Source organism: Kwoniella shivajii, chromosome 6 (assembly GCF_035658355.1).
Source record: "Kwoniella shivajii chromosome 6, complete sequence".
In the NCBI taxonomy this organism is placed as follows: domain Eukaryota; kingdom Fungi; phylum Basidiomycota; class Tremellomycetes; order Tremellales; family Cryptococcaceae; genus Kwoniella; species Kwoniella shivajii.
In genome coordinates this window covers 510963-528377 of record NC_085913.1, presented here as the reverse complement: position 1 = coordinate 528377, position 17415 = coordinate 510963, and the positions used below count along the sequence as shown (strand labels likewise).

Sequence of the window (17415 nt, the reverse complement as noted above, 5' to 3'; positions counted from 1 at the left end):
GATAATCTCTGGGATTCCTTGGAGTTGCTGATCGTAGAAGGTCGATCGCTAGCGGACAATGTGTCAGAACTCGCATTCGAATCATCCTTGTCGATGCGATCGAACCACGAAGGATGCTGTCGCCTCGATAATCCAGACGGTTCTGTCGATCTGGAGGGATGAGATGATATGCGCCTCTTTCTCGATGAAAGCACTGTACGATTTGGTCTTCTGAACATGGTGGCGAATGCTGTGAACCGTTCAACCGACTTTGATAATAAGTATAACTGGTTCAAGTTGAGTTTCTAACAGTGTGGAAAGAGATTTAGGAGGATAGGGACGGTAGGTTTGAGGTCTTATATAGAAGCGCTCCACCAGGAAGCTAGGTGACCGCTACTCCCTTAAAGGATTCACATTCAAAGGATGATGAAATCCTTTGAGGGACGTCATTCGCATAGCCCTATCCGTTACATAGAGAATTGCAACTTGCTCGAGTCGATCAGGTCTTTGAATGGCGAAGAAGGCCCTTTCCTATGATAGCATGCCTCCACGTCCTTAAAAAAAAGGTGTACATGCTCAACACTTTCCTGATCTTTAAGTGAACAATACTACTAATAGATATTATAACCTGTTCAAATTCTGATCAGCATCGGATCCTAGATTTATGATTGTCTCAAACTCACCTCCGTCAATGACCAGATCACTTCCAGTCATAAATCCAGCTCCAAGTCCTCTGTCGGCACACATCATAACTACGCTATCTCCGACCTCCTTGGCTTCTCCGAATCGATCTACGGGAGTCATGTCATGCCATTTCTGAACCCATAATTCTTCTCCTGGAGGTGGATTGGCAATCATGTCTGTTGCGATATATCCTGGAGATATCGTATTCACGGTGATCCCATATTTGGCCCATTCGCCAGCTAAAGACTGAAACAGCATAGTCAGCATTGCATTCTTTCTTATATTTATGAGCATTCGGGACGCGAACTGTTTTTCGTTCCATCTGGGATGGAAGAACACGAATCAGGCTAACGACTCACCTTGGCAAACATTGTCAACCCAGCTTTGCTAGCATTGTACGCTGATTGAGCCTGAGGAGTCATAGCTACTAGGCCAGAGATTGATGAAATGAATATGATTTTCTTCCCCAAATTCAGCTTTTCGTCCCTCTTTCCTCTTTCCTTGGATTCTGACGAGATAGCGATGGGCAAATCAAGCCAATGTCTGACAATGGCTCTAGATAGGTAATAAGGAGAGAAAAGGTTGATTTGCATGATTTTGTCCAGTTCCTCTATTAGCATTCAACTTATTAGCAAAGCTTCAGAAGAACCGAAAATCAAAAGGAACTTACCGTCAGTCATATCGATGGCTTCTCTCCACAAGCTTACGCCTGTTCACACATCTCAGCTTGAATAGCTACTGGAGTAACATGTCCAATTCACTCACCAGCATTGGCAATGACATAATCTATTTCCCCTACATCCTGCGAAATCTTTTGAATTAATTCATTGTTGCGAGAACTATCTTCCGCTGGACAGTGATATACATGAACGGGTGACTTGAACTCCTTGGATACAGATTCTGCTACCGATGATGGATCCTTGGATGTATAGGTGATAACAACGGTTGCTCCAGCTGAGGACGAGCAAACTCGTCAATATCCATAGTCGACCCGTTCAAACCGGCTTCAGGCAAAAGGGACACATCGAAATCTCACCTTCTGCAAGTGCACGAGTGATAGCTAATCCGATACCTCTTCCACCACCTACACCGGCTCAGACTTTAGCGTTAACACAACGTGAAGGAGGTGATTTCAAGCATACCAGTCACCAAGGCTACTTTTCCCTTGAAGTCTATACTGATCATTTCGATGTGCTCGTGTTGAAATTGTGTTGCAAGGAAAAAGGTGAGCGTTCTCGAGAGACTTCATGTTTATATATTAAGAATAAAAAACGCTCCGGCAAAAATAGCCCGATCTTTCCGTTTGGTGTCACTGAATTCCGAGAATGCGGAAGGCTGCAATCCGAGCTTATGAACCCTCAATGTACTTCGTGACAGATCTTAAAAATTGAAGAATACTAGATAAGTTAAGGAGTGTACATACACGATAGCGTTGATATGATACATGGTACAACGAAGCTGATACAATGCTTCAACTCCCCAAAGCAGACGCGAGGTGAAAGTAGAAATCGGACATGGCATTATCCGACATTTGCCTTCCTCCAGTAAGATTATACGGGTCGTCTCCATTGCCGTTCCATGTCACACCCGCCGTATTGCCGGATAACCCTGCTGATGGAAAGACATTCCCAGCCAACGGCTCGGTAGACAAAAAGCTGTTCCACGTCGTGTTCTGCTGGTGTTCTGTCGCGGTGTGATGATTAGCGCCTTCAGGTCCGTTGGACCATTGCAAAAAGTCGGTACTTCCACTAATGCCAAGAAGCTGGTCGATGTCGCTAAAAGGTTGCGGAGCTGGATCTGCCATTGAATGCAAGTTCTGTTCGATGTGATTCTCTTCCATCATCATCGAGTGGTCGGACACAAAGCTAGCACCTTCGTTGTAGTGGACATTCCTCATATCATCCGAAATTGGTCCAGCGATGCCACGATCCACTTCTTTGCTTAGGCTATTTGATGTCAGCCAAGTAAACTCAATGAGAAAGATTACGAAAGCGTACCAGAGCATGTTCAGTATCTGATATCCGTTGTGTGTGGCGTAAGTCATGACATCCTCCTGCCTTGGATCGCCCGCTAGCCTCAAAGCCACCCTCAAAATCAAATCACGTTCTTTCGCTTCCTTGCCCGTCAGCTGTAACAGAATAGCTGCGGCGAAGACGATGGGTGAAGTGGGTCTGAGCATATGCAGGGATTTCTCGTGAGATAGACATCCTTCCATGAGCTCTGTAGAGACCAGTACGAGATCCGTTTTCATCTGGTCCGTCCAAGGACCAGGATGTACTCTAGCTTTTGCGACACGCAAGATGCCGACGAGGCGCGAACGTATCGATAAGTAACGAAACCACCATTGGCGAAGGGGATCAGTCTGAGGTTTGACCCATGTATCCTCCCAAGAGGAGAGATGAGTTCGAATCCAGATCCGCTCGCTGTCCATCGCGATTGTTGATCGAGTGGTTTGGATAATGCGAGAAAGCCTTTCCTTCGATTCAGCCTGGAAACAGATCAGCCGCGTACTCATACACACATTGAGCGAATGTCGGGCTATTTTTACGTACTTCGAAACGATACAAAGCATAATCACCAGCCATAAGCGCGATCGCACTCAAAGGATCCGAGCGATCGAGCTCTTCTGCTTCAAATTCCGTCAGGTCAAACCCCTGGCACGAGATTTCCTGCCTATCAGCAATTGATTCCCACCTAAACTTTGGTCAATACAGTATCGCTTCTCTCAGACATGTTACATACCTGCTCTCCACAAGCACCAGGGATAGACGGGTACGCAGATCATTCGTATTCGATTGTTCACCAGGACTTTTCCCGTGATGTTTGGCCAGCTGAAGCCCAATTTGACCCGCCATTCGCACAGCCATACCCAATCTTGTTGCCCGCTGATCATCAACTAATCTTGGCGACCTCAATGCCCACATTTGTGCCAGCTTAAGGAAACGCAGTGTCATCAGATTATCCCGTTTTGAAAGGCAGCCCAGACTCACCAACATGCCTTGAACAATCTCAAGCGATTTAGCTGCCGTAGCGCAGATCACTAATTGTAATTTCTCAAGATGTGCCCACAGCTTAAGAGTCAAAAGACGGTCTTGAGGAGTGGATATTGGGCTGGTGGCTGCAGTAGTCGCACCTAGCGCGAGTATGACCGTGAACAAGAAGGACGAACGCGATCGTACAAACGATGGGGTGTGAATGTTTCTATCCAGCATTCCGCATTGCACATGAACGTGACAGAAGTAGCTGTACATCATGGTCAGTCCCGCAAGCGGCAAGCTGATAAGCACTAGACATATCGAAGGTTGCTCACCTCGCGAATAGTTCTTCAACCTGTTCTTCTCGTATTACATTCTGGTATACCGGATCCAAACCAATACTGACGTCTCTCTTGGTACCATGAAGACCATGCTGAAAGTACTTTCTCTGATCGGCCATGATTTTCCCCAAATTTTCCTTTGACCATCTTCCCAAACGGATAGCATCATCCAGAGGCAAATTGCTTCCTGGAGCAGGCACGATCATTGGATCCCTCCATTCTGACGCGTCCGAAGCATCCCACCCTCGCCGCGCACATTCAGCCAAAAAGAGAAGTGGATTGTGCACATCTTTTCCAGTGGAGAAATCGGCACGAGGTACAATTTCAGATAGTGACCGATCAGATCCCGTTGGGAAAGACCCTGCCATAATCTGGACGGTTCTGCGAGTCATCCGATTTTGAGCAGATGGTGGATCCAACCCATGCTCGCGATGTTGTTGATGTACGGGAGTGACCAGTCCAGATGTATTGGATACAAAAGGGTCTAGAGGACTTTGAGCGCGTGTTGCAGACACCCCTACACTTGCAGGGTGTAAGCTCTCTTCGACCTGATTCACGGAGGGTTGAAGACCTGCCGTCCAACCCAAACCCAAATCTTGTGTTATGGGTTCGATGCTGGAACCTGTGGAACTGCCGTTCCTGTAGACATTGCGATCTCTATCCGCGAGCTTCTGCAGAGTTTTTCGGCTACATCATTCAGCAACAATCCGAATTGAGACTGACTCACTTTTTACTGCCCTTGACTCTCCCGCGACGAGCAGCAGTGAAAGTACATGAGATAGCCGCGCTTTGACAACGGACACATATTCCTATCCCAGAGATGATTTGACAACGGACTTTAGCCTACAGCAGGGTGAGCTCGGCATTGACAGATAGCAATCAACAGAAACCACGTACGATGCGACACCTAATCAAGCGATTCAGATTAGCGAGATAACCCGAGAGGTGCTTGTAATCTGATTGTTCAAAGCACAGCTCACGCAGTGCAAGCTTTCAGTCCTCTTTTCTCCGTCAGGACTACGGTGGAAGGTCCCGCTTCAGATTGCATATCCAACAAGAGTTCTTCTGATTAATCACAATCTGATCAACCCAAAGACAGGTTGAATTGATGAGCGAGCTTTGGTCTACCGGTTATAAGAAAAGTAGTGACCGTTTCTTCAGATATGGTTTTCTTGTTAGAATTGCTCGTGTATATATATACATGAACCCCGGGTCAGACCTCCACAATCTCGTTGTTGGATTCTTCAGTTGGCCTAGTGAGTTCGCCCTTGAATGTGGTTACCCTGAATTGCAAATTAGATTTCCAGCCCAATCTTCCGCCTGATAAACATTGTTCCGTGATAGCTCATACAAAGGAGCTGCCCCTCACGGAAGGACCCCTTGGATCTCCACCCCAGGGTCAGATTTGGGCATAGCAGACATTTGCAGCGAGAGGGAACAGCGAGTGGATGCGAGGTTCATCAAGCAAAATAAATTGATAAAGTCAGAGCTAAATGTAGTATTTCGGACCGCGTGAACAAATCTAATTGCCGAGAGTTCAGACAGCCAAAACGTCAAGATAAGCGGTGAACGCAATTGGGTTCTGTCGAATAAATATGGGTGCACTTTAAGATGACTCGGCGATGCAACAAGTTAGTACAAGGTATTATTATCATCAGCTTTTCATTGACAACCAATATCAGCAACTTTAGTAGCAAATATGCCTGTTCCCACAGATACTCCAACGATAGTTCCTCTTTCTGACGAAGAGCGAACCACTGGTCAATTGACCAACGCTCACCTCTTCGATGCGGTAGACGCCCTCTTTAACGATGGACTCGTTGTCCTCCAGAACGCGATTGATATCGAAGTCATTGACAAGCTGAATGAGAAGATGAAGTCTGATACCGAAAAGATCGTGAATGGAACCATCAAGGTGCATTGGAAGTGAGTGCGATGATAATGCAGATTGCAGAAGGTCAAATGCTTACAAGACACAGCCAAGGTGAAGACAAAGGCAATGTCTCTCAAGTTCCTCCCATATTAGAAGGTGAGTAAATATTAAAGTCGACCAAGCTGATATGTTTACAGAATACCTTTTCCCTCAGATTTACGCAAACAAGCTTGCTTCTGCTGTTCTGTCCAATGTACTCGGCCCACAACCGGAATTACATTACATTAGGTCTAACACTCTCTTAGGAAACACTTCCTCTCGTCAAAAAGTACACAAGGACGTCAGAGGAAGACACCTTTCGCACGCCTACGCTATCGCTATGAATGTTTGTCTCATTGATGTCACTCCAGAAAACGGATCTACTGAACTGTGGCTGGGAACTCATAACTCATCTCCTTGGACCGACCACGAAGCTATGAACTTAGGTTTTGTGAGAGGAGACAAACTAGAGGAAAGGCGACAAGTCAGACCTCCTGTTTATGGCAGTGTCAAGAAAGGTAGTTTGATCTTGAGAGACATGAGAATGTGGTAAGTTCGCAATTCCGATTTATGGTCATCAAATAAATTTAAAAGCTGATTTGAGGATTGCTCAGGCATGCTGGTATGCCAAACCATACACCCGAGACCCGAGTTATGCTTGCGTTGGTATACATGGCCAAGTAAGTCTTTGCCTTCTTCAGCTCGGACTTTTGTTAGCTTTGTTGACCGTACTGCAGGTGGTTCGATAATCAAATGAAGCAACCTTTCCCACGTTCTCTGCAGCCCCTTATCGAGTCATTCGAAAAGGATAGTGACACTAAAATCGTACTAGACTATGTCGACGATAAACTCGTCGAAGATTATCTCAGTGTCGAGTTTTCAACCCAATTCCAATCACCTCATCATCCTACGCAAGAGGTAGCATAAAGAATATGTTTTGTATTTTGTGTTTAATATGATGTATGAATTTCGTCTGTTGCATCACCGAAGAATCGCATCTCTTCCTTGGATCGGAGAGCACTAATGAGGAGTGCGCAAACAAAACCCAGTATAGGCTTGGCTTCGTGTTCAAGCCCAGGGTCCAACATCATGATTATTTCACCCACTAAATAGGCCCAGGTAGCTCTGGGTGTCGATTTCACAGACTGTTTCCGTACCCGACGCCGCGGCTTGCAGCGTCCAGTGGTTGCGCAAGTGTTAATTTGATTGCCCAAAAACGCTGGCTGCCATTGTAATGAACGAAATGATAACGGCCCTCTCGATCGGGAACAATTACCGAATCTGATTGTAACGTTAGCTTTCTCACTTGGAGAGGCGGATGAAATTATTCAGACTTCTACTACAAGGGTTAAATGAGGGACAAACACGTATCTATTTTCTCTCCGTCATGCCGGAAATCACTTTTATAGATTGTGCTCGATTAGGTAGGTGATCGCGTCGTTTCCATCCCAAAAAGTCCTCCGGTTACTAGACAATTGGCAAAACAGAATTTCATATCTTTGTAGCCAATCGCCTGAAGGGAAAATACTCGAGTATCTCTCAAACTTATTGGATTTGCTCAGGTCATGTGAGTCAACCTTATTTTATGCATCAAATAAATTGAATTTCCTTCGACGTCTATCAGAAACATCTCTTGCAAAGCTCTCTCTTCATAAGCGTAAACGCAGAGATTTTGCACGGTTCTGGAGAGTATCTATAATCTGAACTTCCGGAAATCAGATATGTATTTGGCTGGATCAGGTAAAAAGCGTTATCGTCTAAATTTAACGGTCCGGGTACTATTTGTTATCACCCCTGCACGATTGGTTCTTCCCCTCATCTGAGGAGAATGAAGGCTTAAAAAGGGGTTAAGCTATCGAATTACCTCTTCTTCGTTTGGAAATCGCATCGAAGTCGCCTTTCATACGCATCCTTTTCACGATAATATACACGATGGCTGACCTCGAAAGATCCGAAACCAAGAAAGAAGATATCCAGACAGATACTCTGGATGCCAACAAGGGCGAAGCATATAACGATCATGTCACGGCCTTTGCCGGTTTATCACGGATCCAGGCTATGCGCAAGTTCTGGAGAGCTTGTCTGTTTTGCTTCATCACCGCATTTGGTGTCATCATGGACGGATATCAGACGTCATTGCCAGGTGAGTGGGTCCTCCTCGTGTCAGCTTTGCTAGGGGAGCAGGGCAACATAGGATCTTTGCTAAGACGGGATTTTAGGGAGTGTGCTTGCCAATGCTGGGTTTATTAAGCAATTCGGAACCATCGTCAACCCTACAACCGGGAAGATAAGTGTAAACGCCAAGTATATCTCTATGTGGAGTGGTCTGGTAAGCCTACTTGCCATGAACTGTACACAAGAATGAACTGACAGTTTCTGACATCCTCCTTCGAACAGGCATATCTCTGTCAATTTATCGGTAATTGGTTGGGCGGATTCATCAGTGATCGATTTGGACGAAGATTCACTCTTTACGCGCTTACCGTTGTGTTTATTGGCGTAAGTTCGTCATAGAGACAGAGTCGAGCGTAACCTGGATTGGGTGCACAATGTGCTAATGGTGTTGGATCGCATACAGGGTGTTATCACCGAGATTGTAGCGAGAAACTATAGAGATTGGCTCGCCGCCAAAATGCTCATGGGTCTCGGTCAAGGTCTTATCCAACAAGGTGTCCTTACCGTGAGCAGTTTAAGTTTATCAAGGAGACTTCATGAGCTGACTCCGAAGGAATCAGTACATTTCTGAGATTGCGCCCACTCAACTTCGGGGTGCACTGATGAGCACCTACGGCTGGTCTTACGCTTTAGGTCAACTCTTTGTTTCTATCGCTCTCAATGCCTTGAACAAGGTAAGTAGATATTGTCGCAGCCTCGACTGTGCCACAGCATACTGACAGCATTCGCGCACTGCAGACGGACCCAACCAACTACCTCAAAGCTATTTACTCTGAATTTGTATTTTTGGGTCTTTGGATCATCGCACTTCCTTTCCTTCCTGAAACACCATGGTATTACGCCAGAAAAGAAGACGAGGTCAATGCCAAAAAGGTCATGTCCCGGATCTACAAAGGCGTGGAAGGTTACGATACCGAGAGAGAGTACAACGCCATGTTGCTCGAGATCCAGGAAGAAAAGGAGAAGAGCCATTCAAACTCTCAAGTAGCCCTCAAAGACATTTTCATGGGTCCCCATCTCGTGAGTCACCTATTGTATTTTATGGCACAATTGGGTCGAATGCTAATCATTTTTGCCGATCGTCTATCAGAGACGAAGTTTCGCTTCCGTCTTTGCTTTAGTAATGCAGAATTGGTCAGGATCTCCAATTATCTTCAACTACACCGTGAATATGCTTTTTCTAGGCGAGAATATTTTAGACTTCAGCTAACCAGAATAACAACTTAGACTTATTTCCTTCAACAAGCTGGTCTCCCTGAACCGTTCCAAGCCTCTGTAATCATCTAGTGAGTCTATCACCCGAGATCCTGACTCTTGACTTGTATTTGAAGGATGACTGATCTTGTTTTGCACAGCTGTATCCTGATCTTTTCTTTGATGGTCTCTTTCTATGGTATTGAAAGGCTCGGAAGAAGAACCTTGATTCTCACAGGTGGTTTGGCTTGTACAGTCTTCAACGTGGCCATTGCAGGTTTAGGTTTCGCCAAGAAATCAGACGCCACTGATAGCGCTACTCTCGCTTTCATCTGTCTTTGGGTTTTCATGTACGCTTTTGGATTCGCCGGAACAGGATGGACGTGTGCTGCCGAGATTGCCACACCCAGATTGAGAGCAAAGACAACAGCTTTTGCAGCTAGTACCAATGCTATATCCGGTGCCATCTTCAATAGTACCGTACGTCTAATCATCTTGTTTAGATCGGCTGAAGTCCTTCTACCTCACAATCGTTAGAGAGATGGAAAAGCTGATGAAATCAATCTCAATTCGTAGGTTCCTTTGATGATTTCCGCCACTTCAAGGAATTGGGGTGTGAAAACACTTTTCATGTTCGCTATTTTAGGTGGATTCGGTACTGTCATCAACTTCTTCATGCTTCCCGAGGTAAGTACATATCCTTTATATTTACTCAGTGGAATTCCCTTATTTACTGATTGGTTTTTGATCTTGTAGACCAAGGGAAGGACTTTCGCCGAGATGGATGAGATGTACGATCTCAAAATCGCACCAAGAAAGATGAAATCGCATGTCACTTCCCTCGAACAATCTGGTCTTAAGAACCATTGAGAAGATTAGACCTACAATACTGTATCTTACATAGAGGTGGTGGAATAGTATATAACATAGTTGCAGGAATACATTTAGCTTCGTAGCCTGATCTGATTTGTAGGGCGCTTAGAAGGAGCATGATGGCAGAGTACCGTTTCCGAATTTTTGCCGGTGTTATTGGTAGATGGCTGGATGTATAGCATGTACATAGAAACCACTTGAGTCGCACAAACTCATGCTTTACATTGCAGTCCATATCGTACAGAAATGATATTAGCAGTAAATGGGATATTCTTGTGGGGACCGACAAAATGTGACAAACACGTGGCGCGATGAGGATACCACGTGGGATCATTCGGTTGTCTAAAAGTTTGAAACCAAAAGATCAAAATAAATAAAATCAGGTCTGCTATATGAGAATCTCCATTCTATACGACTAGTTTTACCCGCTCACAGATAGCTCGAAATGCCTAAAGCTACCAAGAAGAAGAAGGAGAAGCAGGCTGATTTCACTGTAAGCGTCAGCTTCAGATATGCTGCCGATCTTGAATACATAGCTGATCGTGTCCGGTTTCATGTCTCTTGTGTAGAAAGCAAAGCTAAAACTTGGTAAGGGGAAGAAACAAGCTAGTAATGCTACGGATACTTCTTTCAAAGCAAGATGTGAGTTGAGGTCTCACATATATCATTACGAGATTCACAGCAATACCTCTGCTGTCTTAACACGCTTGCTAATGGTGTCATTGTTGTGGCTAGCAATCGCTTTACCGGGTCAACAGAGTGTCTCAAGAGCTATTCTCAATGATGAAGGTCAAGGTCCAACAGAACCGACTACGGCAAATGGCTTGACGCTGGAGGACCTTTGTATACGTTTCCGACATCCGAATGCTGGCGTGAGGAAAGATTCTATCGGAGGTGTCAAAGATATATTGGGAATCGCTATTGGACGAGAAACTGGAAAAGTCCTTAGGGCTTTAGGAGGTTTGATATCTGATGATGTAAGTGTCATGGCACTCTCTAGATCGACTGAAATACACAGAAGGTTTTCCAGAATGAAGGTCATGATACTGACTACATTACTACTGGATAGGATGCAACCGTACGAAAAGCCTTGCTTGGTTTACTAGCATGGTATTTACCTCAATTACCTGTTGTAAGTGTTTCTAGTCCTTGTCCAGGTGTCGATAAAAAACCTAATCATCTTCCTCTTATCTATGGTTTCAGACAACATTATCCCCTCATCTTCCCCTATTGATACTCCAGACATCATCTTCACTATCGCATATCTTTCCGGAAATCAGGTTGGATGCATGTAAATTGGTCCATCTCCTCCTCAACCATGTCCCATCGCACGTTGTAGGTGATTGGCCCCGGGAATCATCAAACATCTTAGAAGGCTTGAGATTGGCAGTAGGGCTGGGAGGTGAGAAAGGTGTTAACAGTCAAATTGGAAGACTGACTGGTGGAGCTAAATTGGTCACTTTAAGAGCTATGATGGAATTCGTTCGAAAAGGTTTGGGAAAAGAGGAACTGGAGGAAGAATGGCTAGAAGGATGGATCGAGAAGAAAAATAAAGGCAAAGGTATAGAAAGAAGAATGAAAGGTGAACCTACTCTGGAAGATCTAGCTGAAGAAGGCTGGGTGCTCGGATCTAGCTTGGATTTACATAAGGAGAATGAAGATGTGTGGGAAGTAGGAAGATTGAATGGGCAAGGCAAAGAAAGCGAAGATGGCATCGTATCAGTGCTATCCGTGAGTTACTAGCTTATCTCCAATGGTATTACCAGGTCAAAGACTGACTACTGCGTTTTTTCGCCTTAGCAATTATACATATCCCTCCATCCACTATTACTATCAACATTCCTAGAAAATGCTCCTACGGCTTTCTCACCTTCATCGACATCGACTTCTTTATCTTCAGCAGGAGAGGACATTCCCTTGGCGTTATGTACAACTACCGCTGCACTTACCGAACTACTTGCGCGAGCAATCTTCACTCGATCACCTACGAACCCCTCATCCGAGATTAGAGAAGTGCGAGGATGTGTATCTGATTTCTTGAAAAGAATGGCAGCTTGGTTCCCTTTTTCGTCACACAGGTTATCAGTGCCAACTCCAAGTGGATTAACAGCAGGTTTCGAATTATCATTGGTGTATTCCAACTTAGCTGTATTACTTGCCCCTAGACCTGTCGAACTCATCTGGCCGAAGGAGAACAAGAAGGAAATCAGCTGGAAAGAAAGAGTAAAAGCTATTGAAGTAGCTTGGGAAAGTATGAGGCAAAGAGAGAGGAGTAAAGGAAAAGGAAAAGGGAAAGGAAAGGGTGACGGAGCAGATGAATGGGCAATGGAAGAAGTTGCGTCATGGGTTGTGGATATATTAGTGAGTCATCTCATTCCAATTGCCAGGCATATTGTAGCCCAATTCATCTGCTGAATGTGATTTTTGATAGGCACCTAAGAAAGATATATTATCGCCAAATCTCACTCCAGCGGCTTATACAGCTATACTCCCGATAATATTCGCATTGGTCACTAGACCGCCATCGTTGTCTCAAGACGAAGAAGATATTCCTGTTGTAGTAGGGGAAGCGTTCCTATCTCATCTTTTACGGACGAGTTCGACTTCGTCAATACGTTCAGTCGGTGATGGTTTCTTGATATCTCTCATCAAATTGCACGAACAACGTTATCCTTCTTATCCATTTTTCATCCTGCCGTCGAACATGGAACTGAGACAGAAAATAGGTGAATGGCTAGACAGTCTACCTAAGGTTTTGTGGGAATTGGGTAATAGGGACGAAGAAGCTACCAGTAAATTACTGGATTTCCTACTGTATTTAGGATTGAGAGGGAAAGGGTCTCTGGAACGAGGATATAGTATAATTAATAGCGAGGTAAGTCTGATCTTTATATGTTACTTCTCCCTCAACACAACCGCTGATAGATGGTGAACTCAGACATTCCCTTCGTTAGCATCCAAATTGGCTCCCTTCTTTCACCTGCAACATCCTTCCAAAGGGTCGATACCCGGACCTTGGTCAAAGTTGACCGATGATAAAGTAAGGAGATTAGGTCTGGATGTTGCGAAAGTATGGGTCGAGTGGGATGATGCGAGACTGAAAGATGCAGTGCGACAGGCAGTTAGGGGAGGAGAGTGGGCAGAATACTGGAGTCGTTGATACTAGAACGAACTCAATGACATATACAGGATGTATGTAAAATCAACAAACCTGTTCTGATTTGGGGCATACCGTCTTCCGCGTTTGTTAAAGTATGCGCTGTTACATGCCGCTATGCAAACAAGCGAGTCTTTCTTCTCTTCCTTCTCTCCAACTTCATCCAGATGCTCATGAGTTGAATCTGTGCATCTGGCCTTTGTAATCAGCAATCACCTTGGGGGAAGGGGGTTTACAATGAAAGTATGACGTATGTAGATTGATTGACGCGGACCGGCATTTCCGATCGTCATCCGCCGCTTATCTCTCCTCCTCCCTCACATCCCAATGCATATCCTCCCTCACACGACCTGTAAATCGGTTATTCATCATCTCTTGTCTGTCTATGATCACCACCTCAAGAAGGAAAGCACAGCAGAAACAATGGTAAACTCAGAAGTGTTACATAAGCAAGCAGTTGCTGTCATCACTGGAGCTGGGTAAGTTCGTTTCTCTCGTGATTGAACGTGGTGTCGATCCTTTCATGTATGTGTCAACTGGGTCCAATGTAAGATACAGGTAGGAAGTAGATCGAAGGTCATGGTGAATGAAGATGATGATGATGATGATCTTTCACGCCGTATCAATCATAGCCCAAGGGTTTTGTAAAATATACTGCCGTCAACCGCATGCTGACTCGCTTTCTTATACACAGCTCCGGTATAGGTTTAGCAGCAGCCTTGAAATATGCCAAATATGGAATGTCAATTTTCTTAGCAGATATAGATGAAACATCATTATCGTCTGCGATGGAAAAAGTAAAATCTATAGATGGAGTTGGAGAAGTGTTCGGAGCAAAAGTTGACGTCAGTGAGATTGATCAAGTCGTAGGAATGAAAGATAAAGTTTTAGAAGAATTCGGCGAGGTAAGTGTCCCCTAATACAATATTCAGCCAAATAGTCAGAACATCTCATTTTCATCCACGAAAAAAGTAAGAAGAAAGATTGATTAATGACTTGATTGATTGATAATCAGATTCACATCTTGATGGCAAACGCAGGAATATCACGTCCTACACCTGCTTTCTCGCTTCAAACTTCTGTTTCAGATTTACAAGATCAATGGCATCAAGTTTTAGATACTAATTTCTTTGGAATCTTGAATGTCTGTCAAACCTTCGCTCCTATCATGGCAACACAAGAAAACGCAAGTGCGATCATCACAACAGGTAGTAAACAGGGTATCACTTGTCCACCGTAAGCTTTCTTTATACGATGAAAAGATAGTAGGTGAAATCGTAACACAAGCTAACATACAAATCTCATAGTGGTAATGCAGGATACAATGTGTCCAAAGCAGCAGTCAAAACATACACTGAGCAGCGTAAGTGATCACCTTGATAATTTGAACTTGGACTTGCTCAGCTAAAAGGTTTACGTCATTCGTCATTTCTAGTCGCCCATGAACTCCGTAATGTTCCCGATAGTAGATGTTCAGCTCATCTCTTTGTGTAAGTACCAATTTCCTGGGCTTCTTGATTGTCGCCAAATGATTTCTAGTTGGTCCGTGCTGACGCTTACATGTGTATGTACGTACAGCCCAGGATGGGTACATACCGGTCTCACGGGAGCTAGTACGGGGAAACCAAAACCTAGCGGAGCTTGGACACCAGAACAAACTGTTGATTACATGGTCGAAAGGATATTTGAAGATGGTGACTTCTACGTTATTTGTCCTGATAACGATACCAGTTCAGTAAGTCTTACCTTTCAATCATACACACCTAAATATATTGGCCATTCTGCCTGTGTCGATATTTGAATGATACTGACTTGATTTTTGGGTAATCTCGTAGGCTTTAGATAAAGCTAGAATTCAATGGAATTTAGATGATATAATACAGAATAGACCTGCTTTATCAAGATGGCACCCAAATTGTGCGTACCCCGTTCTCCTCACTTTCCTTTACAATTTCACTTAGATGACCCAATCTTCCTGTACCGTCTCCATACCTCACGCGACTCTTGGGTGAAATTTGACTAATTGTTGACGTATCGTATTACAGATCAAGCTAGATTCGACGATTTCATAGCTGCCAAACAAGGTTTATCAGCTGGAAGAAGTCGATCAAGAGGTAGAAGAGATGTTGGATCTCGGGAAGCAGGATTTCCTACTCAGGCTGATCTGTCTAGGTTTTAGACTGTGATGTCGGTGAATAAATTGGGAGTATTTGGCAGGTAGTAGGTAGTAAGTCGTGAGAGGTTGTACAGTGCATGTTATCGTTGAGTCGGTTGTATAACTCGAGGACTTGGCTATGGAGATGAACGTGATGAAAGAGCATGATTTATATACATAGTCACTTGACGATGATATATATATAGAGATGCATCACTTCTATGGTATGTAGGAGAATGTCATTGTGTGTTATGTTATATTCCTCTTGACTGTGACTGTGATTGAGCCCAATCATACATTCTTTTCTCCTCATCATCAATTTCTTCCAATCTCTTATCGATTTCTGTCCTTTTCTTTTCCAAAGTAGATATATATTCTTCATTAGTTAATTTCCTAACTGGTAATATTTTAGTCAAAGTACCCATCATCTTTTCAGGGAATGAAGGATTATTGTTATGATTGATATCGTTGGTATTTCTGAATGTTATTGGATTAGAAGACTTGAGTATTGAATCGTCTTGAAATTGTCTTGATATATCTTGTGAATGATCAATCTTTGATTGTTCTTGGATTGTCAATCTCGTTTGATCGACTGTTGACAAGGATGATTGAACATGTTGATTTTGATCTTGATCTTGAACTTGGACAGGAACAGGATTCAGATCCGTTCGTTTAGCTAAAGCTTTTAAACGTATTACGCGAATTTCATTGATGGATAATTGTAATATCGTTGCTATTATTGATGAAGTTAAAGTCGCTCTAGGAAAAGTAGCTCTTCCTCCTATACCATCAATACCAACATCAACATCAACATCAACATCAACAACGATGCTACGTTTAGCATGAACCCTCCCACCCCATGACAGATTTCCAGGAATTAGAAGATACCGGTTTACTCACTGAATGCAGAAGACAAGATACCACCCGTCAATCCACCTGCAATAGCAGAATCTGATATCCTATCCCATCTCACTTCGGATAACGACGACGACGACGACGACGACGACGATGATGATGATGATGCAGTAGTAGGACTGACGTCGGAAGTGGAAGTGGTATTGAAAGTGGAAGGTAATTTCCCAATCTGATTTTCTGACAATCCTTGTTCGTAATATGATTTTTCTAGTAGATTATTGAATCTTTTCGAATGGGATGAAGTAAGTTGTAAAGAAAGTAATAATGGTGATACAAAGTATTCTCTTATACCTACGATAAAATTAATTCCCATATTAGCAGGATTTTCACACAATTTCGTTCAACCGTGATATCGTATATGTCAAATTGATACCTTGAGAATGGAAAATCAAAAAAAAAAAAGACGGTTCACTCACTGAAAAAAGTCAATCCTGCTATAGACAAGTTAACAGTCATGTTAATTGAAAGTGCAAATGGGTTTTTAGACTGAATGACTCCTATTGAAGCTCCCGTGATAGCTCCCAATGTACCTATCTCACATCTTTAGTATCAGCTGCACAGATCCCAGCAGGTACAGCGGGTGATTCACCTGTAGTCACAACTCCCTTGGCTACCAGAAGAGGTGAATTAGGATCGAATGGAAGGAAGAATGAAGATGCATTTCGATCTGAGGTGGTCGGGTAACTGGTTGACGAAGTTGAGGACGATGATGCTGATGCTGACGATGAGGTGTTCATGTTTGATCGTTCCGTTATCTTCTAGATGCTCCCTTCACTGAACATCTGTTGGACTTGTGAGATATCCATTCGACTACTACTGTCTACTTGTAATTGAGCGATGAAATGTTTTAAACGCAATCTTTCAAAGTGGAGGTAATTTCCTCATTTGGTAATTTGTGTACCACGTGGTCAAAGCACGCGTCAGTACGCGTTCAAAAGCTGATGTAATTCAAAATGATGAAAACAAACAAAATCTCATGAGTATCTGAACCATTTGACTTGGGTTCAACAATGACAGATCACTCGATCACTCTATAGTATTCACGAAATATCATT

General features: G+C 43.7%; 8 protein-coding genes across 8 annotated transcripts; 5 read left to right on the top strand and 3 right to left on the bottom strand.

Moving 5' to 3' along the window:
* Positions 1 to 590: 590 nt before the first annotated feature.
* On the bottom strand, positions 591 to 1848 carry IL334_004682 (uncharacterized protein; the record flags this gene model as incomplete). The annotated part of the gene is made up of 7 exons (XM_062936399.1): positions 591 to 607; positions 663 to 909; positions 1023 to 1273; positions 1334 to 1372; positions 1429 to 1617; positions 1700 to 1747; positions 1806 to 1848. 7 exons carry the CDS (start codon positions 1846 to 1848, stop codon positions 591 to 593), a joined length of 834 nt encoding a protein of 277 aa, XP_062792450.1.
* A 286-nt stretch (positions 1849 to 2134) lies between these two features.
* IL334_004681 (uncharacterized protein) lies at positions 2135 to 5027 on the bottom strand (the record flags this gene model as incomplete). The annotated part of the gene is made up of 8 exons (XM_062936398.1): positions 2135 to 3151; positions 3216 to 3357; positions 3406 to 3596; positions 3654 to 3906; positions 3974 to 4618; positions 4707 to 4822; positions 4877 to 4886; positions 4960 to 5027. The coding sequence occupies 8 exons, from the start codon at positions 5025 to 5027 to the stop codon at positions 2135 to 2137; spliced, it is 2442 nt and encodes an 813-aa protein (XP_062792449.1).
* Positions 5028 to 5678: 651 nt separating this feature from the next.
* Positions 5679 to 6016, top strand: IL334_004680 (uncharacterized protein; the record flags this gene model as incomplete). Its single annotated transcript, XM_062936397.1, has 2 exons — positions 5679 to 5905; positions 5959 to 6016. The coding sequence occupies 2 exons, from the start codon at positions 5679 to 5681 to the stop codon at positions 6014 to 6016; spliced, it is 285 nt and encodes a 94-aa protein (XP_062792448.1).
* A 23-nt stretch (positions 6017 to 6039) lies between these two features.
* Positions 6040 to 6818, top strand: IL334_004679 (uncharacterized protein; the record flags this gene model as incomplete). The annotated part of the gene is made up of 3 exons (XM_062936396.1): positions 6040 to 6440; positions 6506 to 6571; positions 6629 to 6818. The coding sequence occupies 3 exons, from the start codon at positions 6040 to 6042 to the stop codon at positions 6816 to 6818; spliced, it is 657 nt and encodes a 218-aa protein (XP_062792447.1).
* A 1005-nt stretch (positions 6819 to 7823) lies between these two features.
* Positions 7824 to 10130, top strand: IL334_004678 (uncharacterized protein; the record flags this gene model as incomplete). The annotated part of the gene is made up of 11 exons (XM_062936395.1): positions 7824 to 8034; positions 8111 to 8220; positions 8289 to 8390; positions 8470 to 8571; positions 8627 to 8740; positions 8805 to 9086; positions 9157 to 9231; positions 9294 to 9352; positions 9422 to 9740; positions 9837 to 9947; positions 10017 to 10130. 11 exons carry the CDS (start codon positions 7824 to 7826, stop codon positions 10128 to 10130), a joined length of 1599 nt encoding a protein of 532 aa, XP_062792446.1.
* Positions 10131 to 10578: 448 nt separating this feature from the next.
* On the top strand, positions 10579 to 13293 carry IL334_004677 (uncharacterized protein; the record flags this gene model as incomplete). Its single annotated transcript, XM_062936394.1, has 8 exons — positions 10579 to 10626; positions 10703 to 10775; positions 10869 to 11110; positions 11203 to 11265; positions 11337 to 11864; positions 11934 to 12494; positions 12565 to 13008; positions 13072 to 13293. 8 exons carry the CDS (start codon positions 10579 to 10581, stop codon positions 13291 to 13293), a joined length of 2181 nt encoding a protein of 726 aa, XP_062792445.1.
* A 420-nt stretch (positions 13294 to 13713) lies between these two features.
* IL334_004676 (uncharacterized protein) lies at positions 13714 to 15469 on the top strand (the record flags this gene model as incomplete). The annotated part of the gene is made up of 8 exons (XM_062936393.1): positions 13714 to 13769; positions 13985 to 14195; positions 14306 to 14526; positions 14598 to 14653; positions 14726 to 14780; positions 14869 to 15025; positions 15126 to 15207; positions 15336 to 15469. 8 exons carry the CDS (start codon positions 13714 to 13716, stop codon positions 15467 to 15469), a joined length of 972 nt encoding a protein of 323 aa, XP_062792444.1.
* Positions 15470 to 15699: 230 nt separating this feature from the next.
* Positions 15700 to 17097, bottom strand: IL334_004675 (uncharacterized protein; the record flags this gene model as incomplete). Its single annotated transcript, XM_062936392.1, has 4 exons — positions 15700 to 16226; positions 16346 to 16651; positions 16777 to 16890; positions 16950 to 17097. The coding sequence occupies 4 exons, from the start codon at positions 17095 to 17097 to the stop codon at positions 15700 to 15702; spliced, it is 1095 nt and encodes a 364-aa protein (XP_062792443.1).
* Between the last annotated feature and the right edge of the window lie 318 nt (positions 17098 to 17415).